This window comes from Haemorhous mexicanus, unplaced genomic scaffold (assembly GCF_027477595.1).
Source record: "Haemorhous mexicanus isolate bHaeMex1 unplaced genomic scaffold, bHaeMex1.pri scaffold_238_ctg1, whole genome shotgun sequence".
In the NCBI taxonomy this organism is placed as follows: domain Eukaryota; kingdom Metazoa; phylum Chordata; class Aves; order Passeriformes; family Fringillidae; genus Haemorhous; species Haemorhous mexicanus.
In genome coordinates this window covers 1-25,839 of record NW_026776065.1, presented here as the reverse complement: position 1 = coordinate 25,839, position 25,839 = coordinate 1, and the positions used below count along the sequence as shown (strand labels likewise).

The following is a 25,839-nucleotide window of genomic DNA, read 5'->3' as shown; positions in this document are numbered from 1 at the left end:
GACACGTGGGGACAGGGAGGGTGATGGGGACACGGGGGACCCTCGGGGACACCTGGGGACACCTGGGGACACCTGGGGACCCTCGGGGACCTTCGGGGACCCCGCGACCCCCGCCCACTCCTCTGCCCCCCGTTTACGACACCGCTCCCCCCTCCCACCGCGGCTTTGCGACGGCGGCGCTTGGCGGCCGCGCCCGGCGACGGCGGCGGCGCTTTACGGCCCGGCCATGGCGGAGGGAGAGCGGGCGGGGAACGGCGGCGGCGCCGGCCCCGGGCGGCCCCCGAGCCCTTCCGACCTCGAACGGGCCGAGGAGCTCAAGGCCCAAGCCAACGAGTTCTTCAAAGGTACCGGCTGGCAACGGGGGGTACCGGGGAGGGAGCAACGGCGGGGAACGGCGGGGAACGGGGGCTGCCAGATAGGGAGCCATGGGAGGGAATGGGGGCTGCCAGATAGGGAGCCGCTGAGGGCAGCGCGGGGTAACGGAGCTGCCAGATAGGGATCCATTGGGGGTAATGGGGGCTGCCAGATAGGGAGCCGCGGAGGTTAACGGGGATTAACGGGGGATAACGGGTCTGCCAGACTGGGAGGCACGGCGGTTAACCGGGGATAACGGGGGCTGCTAGATAGGGACCCATGGGGGGTAACGGGGGCTGCCAGATAGGGATCTATAGGGCAGAGAGGGGACTGCCAGATTGGGATCTATAGGGGAGAGTGGGGGCTGCCAGATTGGGATCTATAGGGGAGAGTGGGGGCTGCCAGATTGGGATCTATAGGGCAGAGTGGGGGCTGCCAGATTGGGATCTATAGGGGAGAGTGCGGGCTGCCAGATTGGGATCTATAGGGGAGAGTGGGGGCTGCCAGATTGGGATCTATAGGGGAGAGTGGGGGCTGCCAGATTGGGATCTATAGGGGACAGTGGGGCTGCCAGATTGGGATCTATAGGGCAGAGAGGGGGCTGCCAGATTGGGATCTATAGGGCAGAGTGGGGGCTGCCAGATTGGGATCTATAGGGGACAGTGGGGGCTGCCAGATTGGGATCTATAGGGCAGAGTGGGGGCTGCCAGATTGGGATCTATAGGGGAGAGTGGGGACTGCCAGATTGGGATCTATAGGGGACAGTGGGGGTCACTCCCACCCTTTGGGCTCCGGCCACCCCCAGGCCTTGGGACCTGGTCACCCCTGACCTTTGGGACCTGGTCACCCCTGACCTTTGGAACCTGGTCACTCTTGGCCTTTGGGACCTGGTCACTCCTGGCCTTTGGGCTCTGGCCACTCCTTACCTTTGGGACCTGGCCACTCCTTACCTTTGGGACCTGGTCACTCCCGGCATTTGGGACCTGGCCACTTGTCCCTTTTGTCCCGTGGCCACCGCGGCCCCCGGTGCCGACGCGGGCTGTGTGTGGGCAGGCAAGGACTACGAGAACGCGGTGAGGCTGTACAGCAGCACCCTGGGGTCACTGTGTCCATCCTGGGGTCACTGTGTCCATCCTGGGGTCACTGTGTGTCACCTGGGGTCAGTGTGTGTGCCCTTGGGCTCCAGCCACCCTCACCCTTTGGGCTCTGGCCAATCCCAACCTTTGGGACCTGGTCACTCCTGACCTTTGGGACCTGGTCACTCCTCACCTTTGGGACCTGGCCACTCCTGACCTTTGGGACCTGGTCACTCCTGACCTTTGGGACCTGGCCACTCCCACCCTTTGGGACCTGGTCACTCCCAACCTTTGGGACCTGGCCACTCCTCACCTTTGGGACCTGGCCACTCCTGACCTTTGGGACCTGGTCACCCCTGACCTTTGGGACTTGGTCACTCCTGACCTTTGGGACCTGGTCACCCCTGACCTTTGGGACCTGGTCACCCCTGACCTTTGGGACCTGGTCACTCCCACCCTTTGGGACCTGGTCACCCCTGACCTTTGGGACCTGGCCACTCCTGACCTTTGGGACCTGGTCACTCCTCACCTTTGGGACCTGGTCACTCCCACCCTTTGGGACCTGGCCACTCCTGACCTTTGGGACCTGGCCACTCTTGGCCTTTGGGACCTGGTCACTCCTGGCCTTTGGGACCTGGTCACTCCTGACCTTTGGGACCTGGCCACTCTTGGCCTTTGGGACCTGGTCACCCCTGACCTTTGGGACCTGGTCACTCCTGACCTTTGGGACCTGGTCACTCTTTACCTTTGGGACCTGGTCACTCCTGGCCTTTGAGACCTGGTCACTCCTGACCTTTGGGACCTGGTCACCCCTGACCTTTGGGACCTGGCCACCCTCAGCCCTGGGGACCTGGTCACCCCTGACCTTTGGGACCTGGTCACTCCTGACCTTTGGGACCTGGTCACTCCTTACCTTTGTGACTTGGTCACTCCTGACCTTTGGGCTCCGGTCACTCCTGACCTTTGGGACCTGGTCACTCCTGACCTTTGGGACCTGGTCACTCCTGACCTTTGGGACCTGGTCACTCCTGGCCTTTGGGACCTGGTCACTCCTGACCTTTGGGACCTGGTCACTCCTGGCCTTTGGGACCTGGCCACTTGTCCCTTTTGTCCTGGGCTGTGTGTGGGCAGGCAAGGACTACGAGAACGCGGTGAGGCTGTACAGCAGCACCCTGGGGTCACTGTGTCCATCCTGGGGTCACTGTGTGTCACCTGGGGTCAGTGTGTGTCACCTGGGGTCAGTGTGTGTGCCCTTGGGCTCCAGCCACCCTCACCCTTTGGGCTCTGGCCAATCCCAACCTTTGGGACCTGGTCACTCCTGACCTTTGGGACCTGGTCACTCCCACCCTTTGGGACCTGGTCACCCCTGACCTTTGGGACCTGGCCACTCCTGACCTTTGGGACCTGGTCACTCCTCACCTTTGGGACCTGGTCACTCCTGGCCTTTGGGACCTGGTCACTCCTGGCCTTTGGGACCTGGTCACTCCTGGCCTTTGGGACCTGGTCACTCCTGACCTTTGGGACCTGGTCACTCCCACCCTTTGGGACCTGGTCACTCCTGACCTTTGGGACCTGGTCACTCCTGACCTTTGGGCTCTGGCCACTTGTCCCTTTTGTCCCGGGCTGTGTGTGGGCAGGCAAGGACTACGAGAACGCGGTGAGGCTGTACAGCAGCACCCTGGGGTCACTGTGTCCATCCTGGGGTCACTGTGTGTCACCTGGGGTCAGTGTGTGTGCCCTTGGGCTCCAGCCACCCTCACCCTTTGCGCTCTGGCCAATCCCAACCTTTGGGACCTGGTCACTCCTGGCCTTTGGGACCTGGTCACTCCTGACCTTTAGGACCTGGCCACCCTCACCCTTTGGGACCTGGTCACTCCTGACCTTTGGGACCTGGTCACCCCTGACCTTTGGGACCTGGTCACTCCTGACCTTTGGGACCTGGCCACTCCTCACCTTTGGGACCTGGCCACTCCTCACCTTTGGGACCTGGTCACCCCTGACCTTTGGGACCTGGTCACTCCTGACCTTTGGGACCTGGTCACTCCTGACCTTTGGGACCTGGTCACTCCCACCCTTTGGGACCTGGCCACTCCTGACCTTTGGGACCTGGTCACTCCTGACCTTTGGGACCTGGCCACTCCTGACCTTTGGGACCTGGTCACTCTTGGCCTTTGGGACCTGGCCACTCCTTACCTTTGGGACCTGGTCACTCCTGACCTTTGGGCTCTGGCCACTTGTCCCTTTTGTCCCGTGGCCACCGCGGCCCCCGGAGCCGACGCGGGCTGTGTGTGGGCAGGCAAGGACTACGAGAACGCGGTGAGGCTGTACAGCAGCACCCTGGGGTCACTGTGTCCATCCTGGGGTCACTGTGTGTCACCTGGGGTCAGTGTGTGTCACCTGGGGTCAGTGTGTGTCACCTGGGGTCAGTGTGTGTGCCCTTGGGCTCCAGCCACCCTCACCCTTTGGGCTCTGGCCAATCCCAACCTTTGGGACCTGGTCACTCCTGGCCTTTGGGACCTGGTCACTCCTCACCTTTGGGACCTGGTCACTCCCACCCTTTGGGACCTGGCCACTCCTGACCTTTGGGACCTGGCCACTCCTGACCTTTGGGACCTGGTCACTCCTGGCCTTTGGGACCTGGTCACTCCCGGCCTTTGGGCTCTGGCCACTTGTCCCTTTTGTCCCGTGGCCACCGCGGCCCCCGGAGCCGACGCGGGCTGTGTGTGGGCAGGCAAGGACTACGAGAACGCGGTGAGGCTGTACAGCAGCACCCTGGGGTCACTGTGTCCATCCTGGGGTCACTGTGTGTCACCTGGGGTCACTGTGTGTCACCTGGGGTCAGTGTGTGTCACCTGGGGTCAGTGTGTGTGCCCTTGGGCTCCAGCCACCCTCACCCTTTGGGCTCTGGCCAATCCCAACCTTTGGAACCTGGTCACTCCTCACCTTTGGGCTCTGGCCAATCCCAACCTTTGGAACCTGGTCACTCCTGGCCTTTGGGCTCTGGCCAATCCCAACCTTTGGGACCTGGTCACCCCTGACCTTTGGGACCTGGTCACCCCTGACCTTTGGGACCTGGTCACTCCTGACCTTTGGGACCTGGCCACTTGTCCCTTTTGTCCCGGGCTGTGTGTGGGCAGGCAAGGACTACGAGAACGCGGTGAGGCTGTACAGCAGCGCCATCGAGCTGAACCCCTCCAACGCCATCTACTATGGCAACCGCAGCCTGGCCTACCTGCGCACCGAGTGCTACGGCTACGCCCTGGCCGACGCCACGCGCGCCCTCCAGCTCGACGCCAAGTACGTCAAGGGCTACTACCGCAGGGCGGCCAGCAACATGGCCCTGGGCAAGTTCAAGGCTGCCCTGAGGGACTACGAGATGGTGAGAGACAGGGGAGGGGTCAGGGTGGGTGTACTGGGGTCAGGGTGTGTCACCTGGGGTCAGGGTGGGTTATCTGGGGTCAAGGTGGGTGTACTGGGGTCAGGGTGGGTTATCTGGGGTCAGGGTGGGTTATCTGGGGTCAGGGTGTGTGTCCTGGGGTCAGGGTGTCCATCCTGGGGTCAGGGTGGGTTACCTGGGGTCAGGGTGGGTGTCCTGGGGTCAGGGTGTCCATCCTGGGGTCAGGGTGGGTTACCTGGGGTCAGGGTGTCCATCCTGGGGTCAGTGTGTGTATTGTGGGTTACCTGGGGTCAGGGTGGGTTATCTGGGGTCAGGGTGTGCATTGTGGGGTCAGGGTGGGTGTCCTGGGGTCAGGGTGGGTCACCTGGGGGCACACGGCCAGCAACATGGCCCTGGGCAAGTTCAAGGCTGCCCTGAGGGACTACGAGATGGTGAGAGACAGGGAGGGGTCAGGGTGGGTGTACTGGGGTCAGGGTGGGTGTCCTGGGGTCAGGGTGTGTGTACTGGGGTCAGGGTGTCCATCCTGGGGTCAGGGTGTGTGTCCTGGGGTCAGGGTGTGTGTCCTGGGGTCAGGGTGGGTTACCTGGGGTCAGGGTGTGTGTACTGGGGTCAGGGTGTGCATCGTGGGGTCAGGGTGGGTGTCCTGGGGTCAGGGTTGGTTATCTGGGGTCAGGGTGTGTGCCCTGGGGTCAGGGTGTCTGTCCTGGGGTCAGGGTATCTGTCCTGGGGTCAGGGTGTGTGTCCTGGGGTCAGGGTGGGTCACCTGGGGACACACGGCCAGCAACATGGCCCTGGGCAAGTTCAAGGCTGCCCTGAGGGACTACGAGATGGTGAGAGACAAGGAGGGTCAGGGTGGGTAACCTGGGGTCAGGGTGTCCATCCTGGGGTCAGGGTGGGTTATCTGGGGTCGGAGTGGGTGTCCTGGGGTCAGGGTGTGTGTCCTGGGGTCAGGGTGGGTGTACTGGGGTCAGGGTGTCCATCCTGGGGTGAGGGTGTGTGTCCTGGGGTCAGGGTGGGTGTCCTGGGGTCAGGGTGGGTTACCTGGGGTCAGGGTGTCCATCCTGGGGTCAGTGTGTGTATTGTGGGTTATCTGGGGTCAGGGTGGGTTACCTGGGGTCAGGGTGGATTACCTGGGATCAGGGTATCTGTCCTGGGGTCAGGGTGTCCATCCTGGGGTCAGGGTGGGTCACCTGGGGGCACACGGCCAGCAACATGGCCCTGGGCAAGTTCAAGGCTGCCCTGAGGGACTACGAGATGGTGAGAGACAGGGAGGGGTCAGGGTGGGTTACCTGGGGTCAGGGTGGGTCACCTGGGGTCAGGGTGTCCATCCTGGGGTCAGGGTGTCTGTCCTGGGGTCAAGGTGGGTCACCTGGGGTCAGGGTGGGTGTCCTGGGGTCAGGGTGGGTTATCTGGGGTCAGGGTGGGTGTCCTGGGGTCAGGGTGGGTTATCTGGGGTCAGGGTGGGTTATCTGGGGTCAGGGTGTGTGTCCTGGGGTCAGGGTGTGTATTGTGGGTTATCTGGGGTCAGGGTGGGTTACCTGGGGTCAGGGTGTGTGTCCTGGGGTCAGGGTGGGTTATCTGGGGTCAGGGTGGGTTACCTGGGGTCAGGGTGTGTGTCCTGGGGTCAGGGTGTCCATCCTGGGGTCAGGGTGGGTTATCTGGGGTCAGGGTGTGTGTCCTGGGGTCAGGGTGTCCGTCCTGGGGTCAGGGTGTGTGTCCTGGGGTCAGGGTGGGTTATCTGGGGTCAGGGTGTCTGTCCTGGGGTCAGGGTGTGTGTCCTGGGGTCAGGGTATCTGTCCTGGGGTCAGGGTGTGTGTACTGGGGTCAGGGTGTCCATCCTGGGGTCAGGGTGGGTTATCTGGGGTCAGGGTGTGTATTGTGGGTTACCTGGGGTCAGGGTGGGTGTCCTGGGGTCAGGGTGGGTCACCTGGGGGCACACAGCCAGCAACATGGCCCTGGGCAAGTTCAAGGCTGCCCTGAGGGACTACGAGATGGTGAGAGACAGGGGAGGGGTCAGGGTGGGTTACCTGGGGTCAGGGTGGGTGTCCTGGGGTCAGGGTGTCCATCCTGGGGTCAGGGTGGGTGTCCTGGGGTCAGTGTGTGTATTGTGGGTTATCTGGGGTCAGGGTGGGTTACCTGGGGTCAGGGTGTGTGTCCTGGGGTCAGGGTGTGTGCCCTGGGGTCAGGGTGTGTGCCCTGGGGTCAGGGTGTGTCACCTGGGGGCACACGGCCAGCAACATGGCCCTGGGCAAGTTCAAGGCTGCCCTGAGGGACTACGAGATGGTGAGAGACAGGGAGGGGTCAGGGTGGGTTACCTGGGGTCAGGGTGGGTGTCCTGGGGTCAGCGTGGGTGTCCTGGGGTCAGGGTGTCCATCCTGGGGTCAGTGTGTGTATTGTGGGTTACCTGGGGTCAGGGTGGGTCACCTGGGGTCAGGGTGTCCATCCTGGGGTCAGGGTGTCTGTCCTGGGGTCAGGGTGGGTCACCTGGGGTCAGGGTGTGTGTCCTGGGGTCAGGGTGGGTTATCTGGGGTCAGGGTGGGTGTCCTGGGGTCAGGGTGGGTTACCTGGGGTCAGGGTGGGTGTCCTGGGGTCAGGGTGGGTTATCTGGGGTCAGGGTGGGTTATCTGGGGTCAGGGTGTGTGTCCTGGGGTCAGGGTGTGTATTGTGGGTTATCTGGGGTCAGGGTGGGTTACCTGGGGTCAGGGTGGGTGTCCTGGGGTCAGGGTGGGTTATCTGGGGTCAGGGTGGGTGTCCTGGGGTCAGGGTGGGTTATCTGGGGTCAGGGTGGGTGTCCTGGGGTCAGGGTGGGTTACCTGGGGTCAGGGTGTCCATCCTGGGGTCAGTGTGTGTATTGTGGGTTACCTGGGGTCAGGGTGGGTTACCTGGGGTCAGGGTGGGTTATCTGGGGTCAGGGTGTGTGTCCTGGGGTCAGGGTATCTGTCCTGGGGTCAGGGTGGGTGTCCTGGGGTCAGGGTGGGTCACCTGGGGTCAGGGTGTGTCACCTGGGGGCACACGGCCAGCAACATGGCCCTGGGCAAGTTCAAGGCTGCCCTGAGGGACTACGAGATGGTGAGAGACAGGGAGGGGTCAGGGTGTGTGTCCTGGGGTCAGGGTGGGTGTCCTGGGGTCAGGGTGTCCATCCTGGGGTCAGGGTGTCTGTCCTGGGGTCAAGGTGGGTTATCTGGGGTCAGTGTGGGTCACCTGGGGTCAGGGTGTGTGTCCTGGGGTCAGGGTCTGTGTCCTGGGGTCAGGGTGGGTCACCTGGGGTCAGGGTGTCCATCCTGGGGTCAGGGTGGGTTATCTGGGGTCAGGGTGGGTCACCTGGGGGCACACGGCCAGCAACATGGCCCTGGGCAAGTTCAAGGCTGCCCTGAGGGACTACGAGATGGTGAGAGACAGGGAGGGGTCAGGGTGGGTTATCTGGGGTCAGGGTGGGTTACCTGGGGTCAGGGTGTGTGTACTGGGGTCAGGGTGTCCATCCTGGGGTCAGGGTGTGTGTCCTGGGGTCAGGGTGTGTGTCCTGGGGTCAGGGTGGGTCACCTGGGGTCAGTGTGTGCCTGGCTGTCCCCACACCCTGAAGGGCTGTCCCCGTGCCCTGACTGTCTGTCCCCTGGCTGACCCCAGCTGTCCCCATGCCCTAGGGCTGTGTCCCCAGCTGTCCCCATGCCCTAGGGCTGTGTCCCCAGCTGTCCCCATGCCCTAGGGCTGTGTCCCCAGCTGTCCCCATGCCCTAGGGCTGTGTCCCCTGCTGTCCCCATGCCCTAGGGCTGTGTCCCCAGCTGTCCCCGTGCCCTGAGGGTCTGTCCCCTGGCTGTCCCCATGCCCTGAGGGGCTGTCCCCATGCCCTAGGGCTGTGTCCCCAGCTGTCCCCATGCCCTGAGGGGCTGTCCCCATGCCCTAGCGCTGTGTCCCCTGCTGTCCCCGTGCCCTGAGGGGCTGTCCCCTGGCTGTCCCCCGCAGGTGGTGAAGGTGAGGCCCAACGACAAGGACGCCAAGCTCAAGTACCAGGAGTGTCACCGCATTGTCAAGCAGAAGGCCTTCGAGAGGGCCATCGCCAGCGACGAGCACAAGCGCTCCGTGGTCGACTCGCTGGACATCGAGAGCATGAGTGAGACCCCCTGCCCGCCCCGGGGGGGTCCTGGGGGGCTCGGGGAGAGCCTGGGGGGATCAGGGGGGGGATCAGGGGGAGCTTGGGGGAGATCGGGGGGAGGCTGGGGGGGATCGGGGGGAGCCTGGGGGGGATTAGGGGGAGGCTGGGGGGGATCAGGGGGTCACTTTGGGGGGATCGGGGGAGGCTGGGGGGGCTCATGGGGGGCTCAGGGGTCACTTTGGGGGGATCAGGGGGAGCCTGGGGGGGCTCATGGGGGGCTCAGGGGTCACTTTGGAGGGATCAGGGGGAGGCTGGGGGGGATCAGGGGGAGCTTGGGGGGCTTAGGGGGAGCTTGGGGGGGCTCAGGGGGAGCCTGGGGGGATCAGGGGGGGGATCAGGGGTCACTTTGGGGGGATCAGGAGGAGGCTGGGGGGGATCAGGGGGAGCCTGGAGGGATCAGGGGGGGCTCAGGGGTCACTTTGGGGGGCTTAGGGGGAGGCTGGGGGGGATCGGGGGAGCTTGGGGGGCTTAGGGGGAGCTTGGGGGGGATCAGGGGGAGCTTGGGGGAATCAGAGGGGGATCAGGGGTCACTTTGGGGGGATCAGGGGGAGGCTGGAGGGGATCAGGGGGAGCTTGGGGGTATCAGGGGGTGCCTGGGGGGCTCAGGGGTCACTTTGGGGGGCTCAGGGGGAGCCTGGAAGGGCTTAGGGGGAGCCTGGGGGGGCTCAGGAGGAGCCTGGAGGGGCTCAGGGCGTGCCTGGGGGGATCAGGGGCAGCCTGGGGGGGATCAGGGGGAGCCTGGGGGGTCTCAGGGGTCACTTTGGGGGGCTCAGGGGGAGCCTGGAAGGGCTCAGGGGGTGCCTGGGGGGATCAGGGGGGCTCAGGGGTCACTTTGGGGGGATCAGGGGGAGGCTGGGGGTGATCAGGGGGAGCTTGGGGGTATCAGGGGCTGCCTGGGGGGCTCAGGGGTCACTTTGGGGGGCTCAGGCGGAGCCTGGAGGGGCTTAGGGGCAGCCTGGGGGGGATCAGGGGGAGCTTGGGGGGGATCAGGAGGAGCCTGGAGGGGCTCAGGGGGTGCCTGGGGGGATCAGGGGGGTCTCAGGGGTCACTTTGGGGGGCTCAGGGGGAGCCTGGAAGGGCTTAGGGGGAGGCTGGGGGGATCAGGGGGTGCTTGGGGGGCTTAGGGGGAGCTTGGGGGGGATCAGGGGGAGCTTGGGGGGGATCAGGGGGAGCCTGGGGGGCTCAGGGGTCACTTTGGGGGGCTCAGGGGGAGCCTGGAAGGGCTTAGGGGGAGCCTGGAGGGGCTCAGGGGTCACTTTGGGGAGATTAGGGGGAACTTGGGGGGCTCAGGAGCTGCTCAGGGGGTGCCTGGGGGGGTCTCAGGGGTCACTTTGGGGGGCTCAGGAGGAGCCTGGAGGGGCTCAGGGCATGCCTGGGGGGATCAGGGGGAGCCTGAGGGGCTCAGGGGTCACTTTGGGGGGGCTCAGGGGGAGCCTGGAAGGGCTTAGGGGGAGCCTGGAGGGGCTCAGGTGTCACCTGGGGCGGCTGAGTGTCCCCTGAGGCTCTCGAGGTGCCCAGCTGAGCTTTTGTCCCCTCTGGAGTTCTCGGGGTCCCCACCACGAGAGTCCCCAGCACCTCCTGTCCCTGGGGGGGGGGGCGTGTCCCCGCTGTCCCCACGCTGTCACCCCCCTGTCCCCACAGCCATCGAGGACGAGTACAGCGGCCCCAAGCTGGAGGACGGCAAGGTGACCTTGGCCTTCATGAAGGACCTGATGCAATGGTACAAGGACCAGAAGAAACTCCACAGGAAATGTGCCTACCAGGTACCCCAAAAACCCCCCAAAAACCCCCCAAAACCCCGCTGTCCCCCCGCTGTCCCCCTGCTGTCCCCAACGTCCCCACCCCGCAGATCCTGGTGCAGGTGAAGGAGGTGCTGGCCAAGCTGCCCACCCTGGTGGAGACCACGTTGAAGGAGGTGGGTTCCCCTACCTGGGGGGGAAGGTGTGGGGGGCGTCCTCAGGGGGTGTCCCCAGGTGCCAGCGCGGTGACGTCATCGGTGTCCCTCGGCAGACAGAGAAGGTGACAGTGTGCGGGGACACCCACGGGCAGTTCTACGACCTGCTGAACATCTTCGAGCTCAACGGGCTCCCCTCCGAGGCCAACCCTTATGTATCCACACCCTGGCGGTCCCCTGGGGTGGCACGGGCTGGGAGGGGACGCTGGGGACACTGGTGGGAGGTGTCATTGTCCTCAGCTGGTGACAGATTTTCAACGGGGACTTCGTGGACCGCGGCTCCTTCTCGGTCGAGGTCATCCTGACGCTCTTTGGCTTCAAGCTGCTCTACCCTGACCACTTCCACCTGCTCCGAGGTACTGCCAGGGCCCCCCTGGCCGGCCCTGGGGGGGTCGTGTCCCCGCAGATGTCCCCTGTTGTCCCCTGTTGTCCCCAGTTGTCCCGAATGGATCACTATTTGGCAGCGCCCGTTGTTCGCTATGGATCACTTTCTGGCAGATCGTGTAAATTGGGAGGTTTTGTCACCGTCCTGTCCCTGTCCCTTGGGGTTGGGGACATTGCTGTCCCTTGGGGTTGGGGACATTGCTGTCCCTTGGGATTGGTGCCATCCCTGTCCCTTGGGGACATCCCTGTCCCCTTGGGATTGGTGCCATCCCTGTCCCCTTGGGGTTGGGGACATCCCTGTCCTGTCCCTTGGGGTTGGGGACATCCCTGTCTCCTTGGGGTTGGGGACATCGCTGTCCCTTGGGCTGGGGAGATCCCTGTCCTGTCCCTTGGGGTTAGGGACATCCCTGTCCCCTTGGGATTGGTGCCATCCCTGTCCCCTTGGGGTTGGGGACATCCCTGTCCCTTGGGGACATCCCTGTCCCCTTGGGATTGGTGCCATCCTTGTCCCTTGGGGACTTCCCTGTCCCCTTGGGATTGGTGCCATCTCTGTCCCTTGGGGACATCCCTGTCCCCTTGGGATTGGTGCCATCCCTGTCCCCTTAGGGTTGGGGACATCCCTGTCCTCTTGGGATTGGTGCCATCCTTGTCCCTTGGGGACGTCCCTGTCCCTATAGGTTGGGGGCATCCCTGTCCCCTTGGGATTGGTGCCATCCCTGTCCCTTGGGGACATCCCTGTCCCTTGGGATTGGTGCCATCTCTGTCCTTTGGGGACATCCCTGTCCCTTGGGATTGGTGCCATCCCTGTCCCTTGGGGACATCCCTGTCCCCATCCCCAGGACCAGCTCCTGGTGCCACATCATGGGGTTGTGTCCCCTCTGTCCCATTGTGGGGCACACCCCACGTCCCCTGCGGGGTGCAGGACCCTGTCCTGTGTCACAGGGCCACATCCCCTGTCCCCAACCCTTGTCCCCTGTCCCTCCTGATGCCATTCTCCGTCCCATGTCCCCCATCCCATATCCCTGGGGATGTCCCACCCTGGACTCTGGGGTGCATATCCCCAACCCTGAGCAGTGTCCCCAGGCCCGGGCGGTGTCCCCAGCCCCAGGCAGTGTCCCTAGGGGTGGCAGTTGTCCCCGTGTCCCCTCAGGGAACCACGAGACGGACAACATGAACCAGATCTACGGCTTCGAGGGCGAGGTCAAGGCCAAGTACACGGCGCAGATGTTCGCCCTCTTCAGCGAGGTCTTCGAGTGGCTGCCCCTGGCCCAGTGCATCAACGGCAAAGTCCTGGTGAGGGGACACCGAGGGGACATTGTCACCGTGGGTCACTATCTGGCAGCGCCCATTGGCTTGAATAGATCCCTATTTGGCAGCCGTGTTGGCTCACTATCTGGCAGCGCCCGTTGGCTGTAGTGGATCTCTATTTGGCAAAGAGAATTGGCTCACAATCTCGCAGCTGTCATTAACAGTAATGGATCCCAATTTGGCAGCCGTGTTGGATCACTGTCTGGCAGCGCCCGTTGGCTGTAGTGGATCTCTATTTGGCAAAGCGAATTGGCTCACTATCTCGCAGCTGTTATTAACAGTAATAGATCCTTATTTGGCAGCCATTTTGGCTCACTATCTGGCAGCGCATATTGGCTGTGGTGGATCTCTATTTGGCAAAGCGAATTGGCTCACAATCTCGCAGCTGTCATTTAAAGTAATGGCTCCCAATTTGGCAGCCGTGATGGATCACTATCTGGCAGCGCCTATTGGCTTTAATAGATCCCAATTTGGCAGAGGGTTTTGGCTCACTATCTGGCAGCCTATTGATTTGTATGGATCCCTTTTTGGCAGCCTCCATAAAATGGGGGACTTTGACCCCTCCCCCGCCCCTCCCCCAGCCTGTCCCTGTCCCCTCGGGGTCGGGGTGGCCCTGTCCCCCTGCTGTCCCCAATGTCCCCACCACCGCGTGTCCCCACCCAGATCATGCACGGGGGGCTCTTCAGCGAGGACGGGGTGACCCTCGATGACATCCGCAAGATCGAGCGGAACCGGCAGCCCCCGGACTCAGGTGGGACAGGGACCCCCCCCGGGATGTCCCCAAGGTGTCCCCAAGGTGTCCCCAAGGCCAGGGGCTGAGCTGTGACCCCCTGCCCTGTGTCCCCCCCCTCACCAGGGCCGATGTGTGACCTGCTCTGGTCCGACCCCCAGCCCCAGGTGAGCTGTGACCCTCCTCGGGATGTCCCCTCCCCTGTCCCCATGTCCTCAGGGTGTCCCCTGTCCTGTCCCCAAGGTCCTGCTGCTGTCCCTTTCCGTGTCCCCGTGTCCCACTGCTGTCACCTGCTCCATCCCAGTGCCACTCTCTGCCACGTCCTGGTGTCCCAGTGCCACTCTCTTCTCCTGTCCCCAACTTCCCAGTGCCACCAACCCCCCTACCACCTCCCCCAAGGCAGCCGACCCTGCTGTCCCCTGGGTGTGTCCCCAGTGTCCCCAGTGTCCCCAATGTCCCCAATGTCCCCAATCACCCCAATCCCCCCCAATGTCCCCGATGTCCCCAATGTCCCCAATGTCCCCAGAACGGCCGGTCGGTCAGCAAGCGGGGGGTCAGCTGCCAGTTTGGCCCTGATGTCCCCAATGCCCCCAATGTCCCCAGTGTCCCCGATGTCCCCAATGTCCCCAATCACCCCAATGTCTCCAATATCCCCAATGTCCAGAATGTCCCTCCCCTGTCCCCAATGTCCTCCCAATGTCCCCAATACCTCCAATGTCCCCAATGCCCCCAACCCCCCCAATGTCCCCAATGTCCCCAATGCCCCCAATGCCCCCAATGTCCCCAATGTCCCCAATGTCCCCAATGCCCCCAATGTCCCCAACCCCCCCAATGTCCCCAATGTCCCCAATGTCCCCCATGTCCCCAGAACGGCTGGTCGGTCAGCAAGCGGGGGGTCACCTGCCAGTTTGGCCCTGATGTCACCAATGTCCCCAATGCCCCCAATATCCCCAATGTCCCCAATGCCCCCAATCACCCCAATGTCCCCAATGTCACCAATGTCCCCAATGTCCCCAGTGTCCCCAATGTCCCAGATGCCCCCAATGCCCCCAGTGTCACCAATGTCCCCAATGCCCCCAATGTCCCCGATGTCCCCAATGTCCCCAATGTCCCCAGAACGGCCGGTCGGTCAGCAAGCGGGGGGTCAGCTGCCAGTTTGGCCCCGATGTCACTAATGTCCCCAATGTCCCCAATGTCCCCAATCACCCCAATGCTCCCAATGTCCCCCCTGTTCCCAATGCCCCCAATGTCCCCAGTGTCCCCAATGTCCCCAATGTCCCCGATGTCCCCAATGTCCCCAGAACGGCCGGTCGGTCAGCAAGCGGGGGGTCAGCTGCCAGTTTGGCCCCGATGTCACCAAGGTCCCCAATGTCCCCAATGTCCCCAATCACCCCAATGCTCCCAATGTCCCCCCTGTTCCCAATGCCCCCAATGTCCCCAGTGTCCCCAATGTCCCCAATGTCCCCGATGTCCCCAATGTCCCCAGAACGGCCGGTCGGTCAGCAAGCGGGGGGTCAGCTGCCAGTTTGGCCCCGATGTCACCAAGGTCCCCAATGTCCCCAATGTCCCCAATCACCCCAATGCTCCCAATGTCCCCCCTGTTCCCAATGCCCCCAATGTCCCCAGTGTCCCCAATGTCCCCAATGTCCCCGATGTCCCCAATGTCCCCAGAACGGCCGGTCGGTCAGCAAGCGGGGGGTCAGCTGCCAGTTTGGCCCCGATGTCACCAAGCGCTTCCTGGAGCGGAACCGCCTGGAGCTCATCATCCGCAGCCACGAGGTCAAGCCCGAGGGCTACGAGGTGGCCCACGATGGCCGCTGTGTCACCGTCTTCTCCGCCCCCAACTACTGGTGAGGGACACCTCGGGGACACCTCGGGGACACCTCGGGGGTGGCGCCCTGGCCTTGGCTTTGTGCCCCGGTGTCGCCTCGGTTCAGTTCCTTGGGCTGCGTTGGTCACTTGGTTTGGTCCCCAGTGTCCCCAAGCCCGGTGTCCCCAAGCCCTGTGTCCCCTGAGCCACATTGGCCACTTGGTTTTGTCCCCAGTGTCCCCAAGCCCGGTGTCCCCAAGCCCTGTGTCCCCTGAGCCACCTTGGCCTCTTGGTTTTGTCCCCAGTGTCCCCAAGCCCTGTGTCCCCTGAGCCACCTTGGCCACTTGGTCTGGTGTCCCCAGTGTCCCCAAGCCCGGTGTCCCCTGAGCCACCTTGGCCACTTGGTCTGGTGTCCCCAGTGTCCCCAAGCCCAGTGTCACCTGAGCCACCTTGGCCACTTGGTTTTGTCCCCAGTGTCCCCAAGCCCTGTGTCCCCAAGCCCTGTGTCCCCTGAGCCAACTTGGCCACTTGGTTTGGTCCCCAGTGTCCCCAAGCCCCGTGTCCCCTGAGCCACCTTGGCCACTTGGTCTGGTGTCCCCAGTGTCCCCAAGCCCGGTGTCCTCTGAGCCACCTTGGCCACTTGGTCTGGTGTCCCCAAGCCCAGTGTCCCCTGACCTGCAGTGTCCCCAAGCCCTGTGTCCCCTAAGTCACATTGGCCACTTGGTTTGGTCCCCAGTGTCCCCAAGCCCCGTGTCCCCTGAGCCACCTTGGCCACTTGGTTTTGTCCCCAGTGTCCCCAAGCCCGGTGTCCCCAAGCCCCGTGTCCCCTGAGCCACCTTGGCCACTTGGTCTGGTGTCCCCAGTGTCCCCAAGCCCTGTGTCCCCTGAGCCACCTTGGCCACTTGTTTTTGTGTCCCCAGTGTCCCCAAGCCCTGTGTCCCCTGAGCCACCTTGGCCACTTGGTCTGGTGTCCCCAGTGTCCCCAAGCCCTGTGTCCCCTGAGCCACCTTGGCCACTTGGTCTGGTGTCCCCAGTGTCCCCAAGCCCTGTGTCCCCTGAGCCAACTTGGCCACTTGGTCTGGTGTCCCCAGTGTCCCCAAGCCCTGTGTCACCTGAGCCACCTTGGCCACTTGGTTTGGTCCCCAGTGTCCCCAAGCCCAGTGTCCCCAAGCCCAGTGTCCCCTGAGCCACCTTGGCCACTTGGTCTGGTGTCCCCAGTGTCCCCAAGCCCTGTGTCCCCAAGCCCTGTATCCCCTGAGCCACCTTGGCCACTTGGTTTGGTCCCCAGTGTCCCCAAGCCCCGTGTCCCCTGAGCCACCTTGGCCACTTGGTTTTGTCCCCAGTGTCCACAAGCCCAGTGTGCCCTGAGCCACCTTGGCCACTTGGTCTGGTGTCCCCAGTGTCCCCAAGCCCGGTGTCCCCTGAGCCAACTTGGCCACTTGGTCTGGTGTCCCCAGTGTCCCCAAGCCCCGTGTCCCCTGAGCCACCTTGGCCACTTGGTTTTGTCCCCAGTGTCCCCAAGCCCTGTGTCCCCAAGCCCTGTGTCCCCTGAGCCACCTTGGCCACTTGGTCTGGTGTCCCCAAGCCTGGTGTCCTCTGACCTGCAGTGTCCCCAAGCCCGGTGTCCCTCAGCCATGTTGTCCCCTTGGTTTTGTCCCCAGTGTCCCCTGTACCTTGTTGTCCCCAAATGTCCCATCCCTGGTGATCCCCACCCTCAGTGGCCCACAAAGGCGGTGCTCTGATGTCCCCAAATGTCCCCAAATGTCCCATCCCTGGTGATCCCCACCCTCAGTGGCCCACGGGGGTTGTGCTCTGATGTCCCCAAGTGTCCCCAAATGTCCCCAAATGTCCCATCCCTGGTGATCCCCACCCTTAGTGGCCCATGGGGGTTGTGCTCTGATGTCCCCAAGTGTCCCCAAATGTCCCCAAATGTCCCCAAATGTCCCATCCCTGGTGATCCCCACCCTCAGTGGCCCATGGGGGTTGTGCTCTGATGTCCCCAAGTGTCCCCAAGTGTCCCCAAATGTCCCCAAATGTCCCATCCCTGGTGATCCCCACCCTCAGTGGCCCACGGGGGTTGTGCTCTGATGTCCCCAAGTGTCCCCAAGTGTCCCCAAATGTCCCCAAATGTCCCATCCCTGGTGATCCCCACCCTCAGTGGCCCACGGGGGTTGTGCTCTGATGTCCCCAAGTGTCCCCAAATGTCCCCAAATGTCCCATCCCTGGTGATCCCCACCCTCAGTGGCCCACGGGGGTTGTGCTCTGATGTCCCCAAATGTCCCCAAATGTCCCCAAATGTCCCATCCCTGGTGATCCCCACCCTCAGTGGCCCACGGGGGTTGTGCTCTGATGTCCCCAAGTGTCCCCAAATGTCCCCAAATGTCCCATCCCTGGTGATCCCCACCCTCAGTGGCCCACGGGGGTTGTGCTCTGATGTCCCCAAGTGTCCCCAAGTGTCCCCAAATGTCCCCAAATGTCCCCAAATGTCCCCAAATGTCCCATCCCTGGTGATCCCCACCCTCAGTGGCCCACGGGGGTTGTGCTCTGATGTCCCCAAGTGTCCCCAAATGTCCCCAGGTGTCCCCAAATGTCCCATCCCTGGTGATCCCCACCCTCAGTGGCCCATGGGGGTTGTGCTCTGATGTCCCCAAGTGTCCCCAAGTGTCCCCAAATGTCCCCAAATGTCCCATCCCTGGTGATCCCCACCCTCAGTGGCCCACGGGGGTTGTGCTCTGATGTCCCCAAATGTCCCCAAGTGTCCCCAAATGTCCCATCCCTGGTGATCCCCACCCTCAGTGGCCCATGGGGGTTGTGCTCTGATGTCCCCAAGTGTCCCCAAATGTCCCCAAATGTCCCCAAATGTCCCATCCCTGGTGATCCCCACCCTCAGTGGCCCACGGGGGTTGTGCTCTGATGTCCCCAAATGTCCCCAAGTGTCCCCAAATGTCCCCAAATGTCCCATCCCTGGTGATCCCCACCCTCAGTGGCCCTCGGGGGTTGTGCTCTGATGTCCCCAAGTGTCCCCAAATGTCCCCAAATGTCCCCTGCAGTGACCAGATGGGCAACAAGGGCTCCTACATCCACCTGCGGGGCAGCGACCTCCGCCCCGACTTCCACCAGTTCACAGCAGTGGTGAGTCTGGGGGCACTGGGACCCCCCAAATCCACCCTGGGACCCCAAAATCCAAACTGGGACCCCAAAATCCACCCAGGGACCCCAAAATCCAAACTGGGACCCCAAAATCCACCCTGGGACCCCAAAATCCACCCCGGGACCCCCAAAATCTAAAGTGGGACCTCAAAATCCAAACTGGGACCCCAAAATCCAAACTGGGACCCCAAACTCCACCCTGGGACCCCCAAAATCCAAACTGGGACCCCAAAATCCACCCCGGGACCCCCCAAATCCAGACTGGGACCCCCAAAATCCAAACTGGGACCCCCAAAATCCAAACTGGGACCCCCCAAACCCAAACTGGGAACCCCAAATCCAAACTGGGACCCCCAAAATCCAACCCAGGGACCCCCAAAATCCACCCTGGGACCCCAAAATCCAAACTGGGAACCCCAAAATCCACCCAGGGACCCCCCAAATCCAGACTGGGACCCCAAAATCCAGACTGGGACCCCCAAAATCCAACCCAGGGACCCCCAAACCCAAACTGGGACCCCCAAAATCCAAACTGGGACCCCAAAATCCAAACTGGGACCTCAAAATCCACCCCGGGACCCCCAAAATCCAAACTGGGAACCCCAAAATCCAAACTGGGAACCCAAAATCCAAACTGGGACCCCCAAAATCCACCCAGGGACCCCAAAATTCACCCCAGGACCCCAAAATCCAAACTGGGAACCCCAAAATCCAAACTGGGACCCCCAAAATCCAAACTGGGACCCCCCAAAATCCAAACTGGGACCCCCAAAATCCAAACTGGGACCCCAAAATCCAAACTGGGAACCCCAAATCCAAACTGGGACCCCCAAAGTCCACCCAGGGACCCCAAAATTCACCCAGGGACCCCCCAAATCCAGACTGGGACCCCAAAATCCAAACTGGGAACCCCAAAATCCAAACTGGGACCCCCAAATCCAAACTGGGACCCCCCAAAATCCAAACTGGGACCCCCAAAATCCAAACTGGGACCCCAAAATCCACCCTGGGACCCCCCAAATCCACCCCGGGACCCCCAAAATCCAAACTGGGACCCCAAAATCCACCCCGGGACCCCCAAAATCCAACCCAGGGACCCCAAAATCCAACCCAGGGACCCCAAAATCCAAACTGGGACCCCCCAAATCCAAACTGGGACCCCAAAATCCAAACTGGGACCCCCAAAATCCACCCAGGGACCCCCAAAAACTCGGAGGGGTCTCATTCTTTTTGGGGGGGTTCTTTGGGGGGTCTCATCTTTTTGGGGGAGGGTCCCAGGGGTTATTTGGGGGGGGGTTTTGGGGGGGTCTCCTCCTTTTGGGGGGGTTCTTTGGGGGTCTCATCTTTTTGGGGGGGTTCTTTGGGGGGGGTCTCATCTTTTTGGGGGAGGGTCCCAGGAGTTATTTGGGGGGGGGGTCTCATCTTTCTGGGGGGGTCCTCAGGAGTTATTTGGGGGGAGTTTTGGGGGGGGTCTCATCCTTTTGGGGGGGTCCTTGAGGGGTCTCATCCTTTTGGGGGGGTTCTTTGGGGGGTCTCATCTTTTTGGGGGGGTTATTTGGGGGGTCTCATCTTTTTGGGGGGGGGTCCCAGGGGTTATTTGGGGGGGGTCTCATCTTTCTGGGGGGGGTCCTCAGGAGTTATTTGGGGGGAGTTTTGGGGGGGGTCTCATCCTTTTGGGGGGGTCCTTGAGGGGTCTCATCCTTTTGGGGGGGTTCTTTGGGGGGGTCTCATCCTTTTGGGGGGGTTCTTTGGGGGGGTCTCCTCCTTTTGGGGGAGGGTCCCAGGGGTTCTTTGGGGGGGGTCTCATCTTTTTGGGGGAGGGTCCCAGGGGTTATTTGGGGGGGGTTTTGGAGGGGTCTCATCCTTTTGGGGGGGTCCTTGAGAGGTCTCATCCTTTTGGGGGGGTTCTTTGGGGGGTCTCATCCTTTTGGGGGGTTCTTTGGGGGGGGGGTCTCATCCTTTTGGGAGGGTCCTTGAGGGGTCTCATCCTTTTGGGGGGGTTCTTTGGGGGGTCTCATCCTTTTGGGGGGGGGGGGGGCTCTTGGGGGGGTCTCACCTTTACGGGTGACCTCAGGAGTTTTCGGGGTGTCCGGGCTGTCAATTTGGGGTGGGGGGGGGTGTACCCCAACCCCCCCCTGAGCCCCCTCCCCACCTTTTTCCCCCTCCCCCAGCCTCACCCCAACGTCAAGCCCATGATGTACGCCAACACCCTCCTGCAGCTGGGCATGATGTGACCCCCCCGAGGGGGTCCCCACGACCCCCCCGGACACCCCAAAAAAAACCAACCCCGAGCCCCCTCCCCCCAGCACCCCCCAGGGGGGTTTTAATATATTGGAAGATTGTATTTATTCCCCTCCCCCACCCCACCTCCCCCCTGCCCAGTGCTCCCAGTGCTCCCAGTTCGGGGCAGGAGGGGCTGGGGGGGGGCGGCACCTCCCGGGGTGGGGGATGCAGGGGGGGGGTCCTGGAAATGGGGGGGGGGGGGGGGAGGGGTCCCCTCCCCTCTGCTGGCACTGCCCCTCCCCCTCCTGACCCCTCCCCCCCCCCCCAAATAACGAGCAATAGGTGCGAGGAGGAGGAGGAGGGGGGAGGGGAAGAGGGGAGGGGTCCCGTGCCGCCCCCCTCCCCCTCCTTCCCCCCCACCCCCTCCGCCGTGCGGTTTTACCATCTCTGTAATTAATTAATCACGTTCAATAAAGTTAATTAAAAGTCACTTCGTTAATAGTTTCCCGCCCCCTAGGGGGCGCTGTCACGGTTGCCATGGAAACCCTGCCCTCCCCCCCCCGCCCTTCTCGCGTTGTTGCCATGGCGACCGGGATGGAGGGAGGGGATCCCAAATTTGTCCTGGGGACCCCCAAATTTCACCAGGGAGCCCCAAAACCTCCCTGGGCACCCCAAATTTCACCAGGGACCCCCAAATCTCTCCCAGGGACCCCCAAATCCTCCCTGGGGACCCCCAAACCCTCCCCCCGGAACCCCAAATTTGCCCTGGTTACCCCCAAATTTCACCAGGGACCCCCCCAATCCTCCCTGGGGACCCCCAAATCTCTCCCAGGGACCCCAAATTTGCCCTGGTTACCCCCAAATTTCACCAGGGACCCCCAAATCCTCCCTGGGGACCCCCAAATCCCTCCCCCCAGAACCCCAAATTTGCCCTGGTTACCCCCAAATTTCACCAGGGACCCCCAAATCCCTCCCCCCAGAACCCCAAATTTGCCCTGGTTACCCCCAAATTTCACCAGGGACCCCCAAACCTCCCTGGGGACCCCCAAATCCCTCCCCCCGGAACCCCAAATTTGTCCTGGTTACCCCCAAATTTCACCAGGGACCCCAAACCTCCCTGGGGACCCCCCCTCAATCCAGAGAGCCTCAAGTCCCACCCTGGAGCCCCCCCCCGAAACTTCCAGAAGTTTTCTTGAGCCCCCCCCCCCCCCCCCCAAATCCTTCTTGGGGGCTCTGGGGTTTATGGGGGGAACCCAGAGGGGTCTTGGGGGGGCCTGGACCAGTCTGAGCCCCGCCCAGTTTGGCACTGGGACCAGGTCCAGTGGCAGAGCGTCCTGCCAATCACCGCCGCTCAGCCAATAGGAGAGCGGAGCGCCTCCGTCAGTCGCGCCTCTTAGCCAATAGGAGAGCGGAGCGCCTCCGCTGGTCCCGCCCCCCCGGCCGGAAGCGTCGGACGGGCCCGAAACGTCTCGGAATGACCCAAAATCGCCTCGGAATGACCCAAAATCGTCTCGGAATGACCCAAAATCGCCTCGGATGTCCCCAAATCCCCTCGGAATGACCCCAAACGCCCTTGGATGGACCCCAAATCCCCTCAGAAGGGTCCAAAACTCCTTGAGAGGATCCCAAATCCCCTCGGAGGGGTCCAAACCCCCTTGAAAGAATCCCAAATCTCTTTGAAAGGATCCAAAATCCCCTCGGACATGTCCAAAATCCTCTTGAGAGGACCCAAAATCCCCTTGAAAGGATCCCAAACCCCCTTGAGAGGATCCCAAACCCCCTTGAAAGGATCCAAACCTTTTTGAAAGGATCCCAAATCCCCTTGAAAGGATCAAAAACCCCCTTGAAAGGATCCCAAATCTCTTTTAAAGGATCTCAAATCCCCTTGGAGGGGTCCAAAGCCCCTTGAAAGGGTCCCAAATCTCCTTGAAAGGATCCCAAACCCCCTTGAGAGGAACCAAAATCTCCTTGAAAGGATCCCAAACCCCCTTGGAGGGCTCCAAACCCCCTTGAAATTATCCCAAACCCTTTTTAAAGGATCCAAACCCCCCTGAAAGGATCCCAAACCCCCTTGGAGGGGTCCAAACCCCTTGAAATTATCCCAAACCCTCTTTAAAGGATCCCAAATCTCCTTGAAAGGATCCCAAACCCTCTTTAAAGGATCCAAACCCCCCTGAAAGGATCCCAAACCCCCTTGAGAGGATCCCAAATCCCCTTGAAAGGATCCCAAACCCCCTTGAGAGGATCCCAAATCCCCTTGAAAGGATCCCAAACCCCCTTGAGAGGATCCCAAACCCCCTTGAAAGGATCCCAAACCCCCTTGAGAGGATCCCAAATCCCCTTGAAAGGATCCCAAACCCCCTCAAAAGGATCCCAAACACCCTTGAAAGGATCCCAAATCCCCTTGAAATGATCCAAAATCTCCTTTAAAGGATCCCAAACCCCCTTGAGAGGAACCAAAATCTCCTTGAAAGGATCCCAAACACCCTTGAAAGTATCCCAAATCCCCTTGAGAGGATCCCAAACCCCCCTGAAAGGATCAAAAATCTCCTTGAGAGGATCCCAAACCCCCTTGAAAGGATCCCAAATCTCCTTTAAAGGATCACAGCCCTCATACCCCTCATCCCCTATAGCCCCTATAGCCCCCATACCCCCCACATCCCCTATAGCCCCCATACCCTCCACATCCCCTGTAGCCCCTATAGCGCCTACAGACCCCATACCCCCCTCATCCCCTATAGACCCCACAGCTCCCGCACCTCCTATAGCCCCTATAGACCCCATATTCCCTCTTCCCCCTATAGCCCCCATACCCTCCTCATCCCCTATAGCCCCTATAGCCCCCACATCCCCTATAGCCCCTATAGCCCCCACATCCCCTATAGCCCCCATAGCCCCCATACCCCCCACATCCCCTATAGCCCCCATACCCCCCAGATCCCCTATAGACCCTATAGCCCCCATACCCCCCAGATCCCCTATAGCCCCCATACCCCCCACATCCCCTATAGCCCCCATAACCCCCACATCCCCTATAGCCCCTATAGCCCCCACACCCTCCTCATCCCCTGTAGCCCCTATAGCTCCCACATCCCCTATAGCCCCTATAGCCCCCATACCCTCCTCATCACCTATAGACCCTATAGCTCCCACATCCCCTATAGCCCCTATAGCCCTTATAGCCCCCCTATATCTCTCCTATAGCCCCCATAGTCCCTATAGCCCTCCCATAGCCCCCCCCTATAGCCCCCATAGCCCCCCTATAACCCCCCTATCGCCCCCATATTCCCCCGACACCCCCATAGTCCCTATAGCCCCCCATAGCCCCCCGCTATAGCCCCCATAGCCCCCCAAGCCCCCCCCATAGCCCCCCTGTAGCCCCCCATAGCCCGCCCCCTGCCCGGGCCCCGCCCCCTCCGCCCCCCGCTCGCCCCCCGCCCCTCTGTCGGCCGCGCATGCGCACTGCGCCGGGCCCATCCCGCGGCCGCGGACCCGCAGGTACCGGAGTGGGGGGGGAGGGGGGAATTTGGGGAGGGGTCGGTGCCGGTACCACCCCGGGGGGGTGCGGGGGGGGGTCGGTCCCGGTGTCCCCCGGTCCTTCAGCCCCGGCCCCGCCCCGGCGCGGCCCCGCCATCCCCGGCCGCGCTCCCTGCGCATCCCTCGGGCCCGGCCCGGCCCCGGTCCCGGCGCATCCCGGAGCCCCCTCCCCATTTTCGGGGACACATCCGCATTGCCGGAGACCCCCTCCCCATCCCCGGGACCCCCAGCCAGGGCCCCCCGGTTCATCCCGGTGTCCCCATCCCCATCCCTGCATCCCTCCCTGCATCCCGATCCTCGCCTGCATCCCGGAGCCCCCTCCCCATCGCGGTCCCGGCGCATCCCGGAGCCCCCTCCCCATTCCTGGGGACCCCTCCCCATTCTCGGGGACCCCTCCCCATCCCGGGGACCCCCAGCCAGGGCCCCCCGTTCATCCCGGTGTCCCCATCCCCACCCCGGTCCCTCCCAGAATCCCGATTTCCCCCGGTATCCCGGAGCCCCCTCCCCATTCCCGCTGCCCCCTCCCCATTCCCGGGACCCCTCCCCAATCCCGCTGCCCCCTCCCCATTCCCGGGACCCCTCCCCATTCTCGGGACCCCTCCCCAATCCCGCTGCCCCCTCCCCATTCCCGGGACCCCCTCCCCATTCCCGATCCCCCATCCCCGTCCCAGTTTCCCCCCTCCCCATCCCCATTCCCGCTGCCCCCTCCCCATTCTTGTCCCGGAGCCCCCTTCCCCAATCCGGAGCCCCCTCCCCATTCCCGGGATCCCCTCCCCATTCCCGTTGCCCCCTCCCCATTCCCGGGATCCCCTCCCCATTCCCGTCCCCCATCCCCATTCCCGGAGCCCCCTCCCCATCCCCGGAGCCCCTTCCCCCAATCCCGGTGCCCCCTCCCCATTTCCGGGACCCCCTTCCCTATTCCCTCCCGCAGCCCCATCCCGGTCCCGTTGCCCCCCTCCCCATTTCCGGAGCCCCCTCCCCATTCCCGTCCCCCATCCCCATTCCGGAGCCCCCTCCCCATTCCGGAGCCCCCTCCCCATTCCCTGATCCCCCTCCCCATTTCCGGGACCCCCTCCCCATCCCCTGAGCCCCCTCCCCATTCCCGTCCCCCATCCCCATCCCCTCAGCCCCCTCCCCATCCCGGAGCCCCCTCCCCATTCCGGAGCCCCCTCCCCATCCCGGAGCCCCCTCCCTATTCCCTGATCCCCCTCCCCATCCCCTGAGCCCCCTCCCCATCCCAGAGCCCCCTCCCCATCCCGGTACCATTGCCCCCTCCCCATCCCGGAGCCCCCTCCCCATCCCCGATCCCCCATCCCTTCCCCCCCATCAGCCCAAGGGGGGGGGGGTCGTCCAGCCCCCCCAACCCCCCCGTCCCCTCCCCCCCAGGCCTCGCCATGACCAAGGAGCGCGGGGGGGACCCCCCGGCGGGGGGCACGCCGCCCCCCGACCCCCCCAGCCCGGTGGTGGAGCGGCGCAAGAAGCCGATGGTTCATCCCGCAGCCCCCGCCCCCCTGCCCAAGGACTACGGTGAGACCCCTCCCCAAAAAAGGGATCCCCCGGGGGGATGGGGAACCCCCAAAAAGGGGGTGAGGGACACCCAAAAAGGGGGTGGGGACCCCCAAAAGGGACCCCCGAGGGACGAGGGACCCTCCCAGGGGATGGGGACCCCCCCCTCAGGGGACAGGGACCCCCAAAAAAGGGACCCTCCCCCATGGATAGGGACCCCTCCAGGGACAAGAAACCCCCCGAAAAGGGACCCCCTAAGG

General features: G+C 63.0%; 1 protein-coding gene across 1 annotated transcript; it reads left to right on the top strand.

Annotated features, from left to right (window-relative positions):
• Positions 1 to 206: 206 nt before the first annotated feature.
• PPP5C (protein phosphatase 5 catalytic subunit) lies at positions 207 to 20,650 on the top strand. Its single transcript, XM_059837777.1, has 13 exons — positions 207 to 344; positions 4,568 to 4,809; positions 8,788 to 8,935; positions 10,619 to 10,740; positions 10,827 to 10,892; positions 10,988 to 11,086; positions 11,182 to 11,287; positions 12,466 to 12,608; positions 13,287 to 13,374; positions 13,480 to 13,520; positions 15,025 to 15,203; positions 18,214 to 18,295; positions 20,485 to 20,650. The coding sequence occupies exons 1-13, from the start codon at positions 227 to 229 to the stop codon at positions 20,545 to 20,547; spliced, it is 1,497 nt and encodes a 498-aa protein (XP_059693760.1). The 5' UTR covers positions 207 to 226; the 3' UTR covers positions 20,548 to 20,650.
• Positions 20,651 to 25,839: the final 5,189 nt, after the last annotated feature.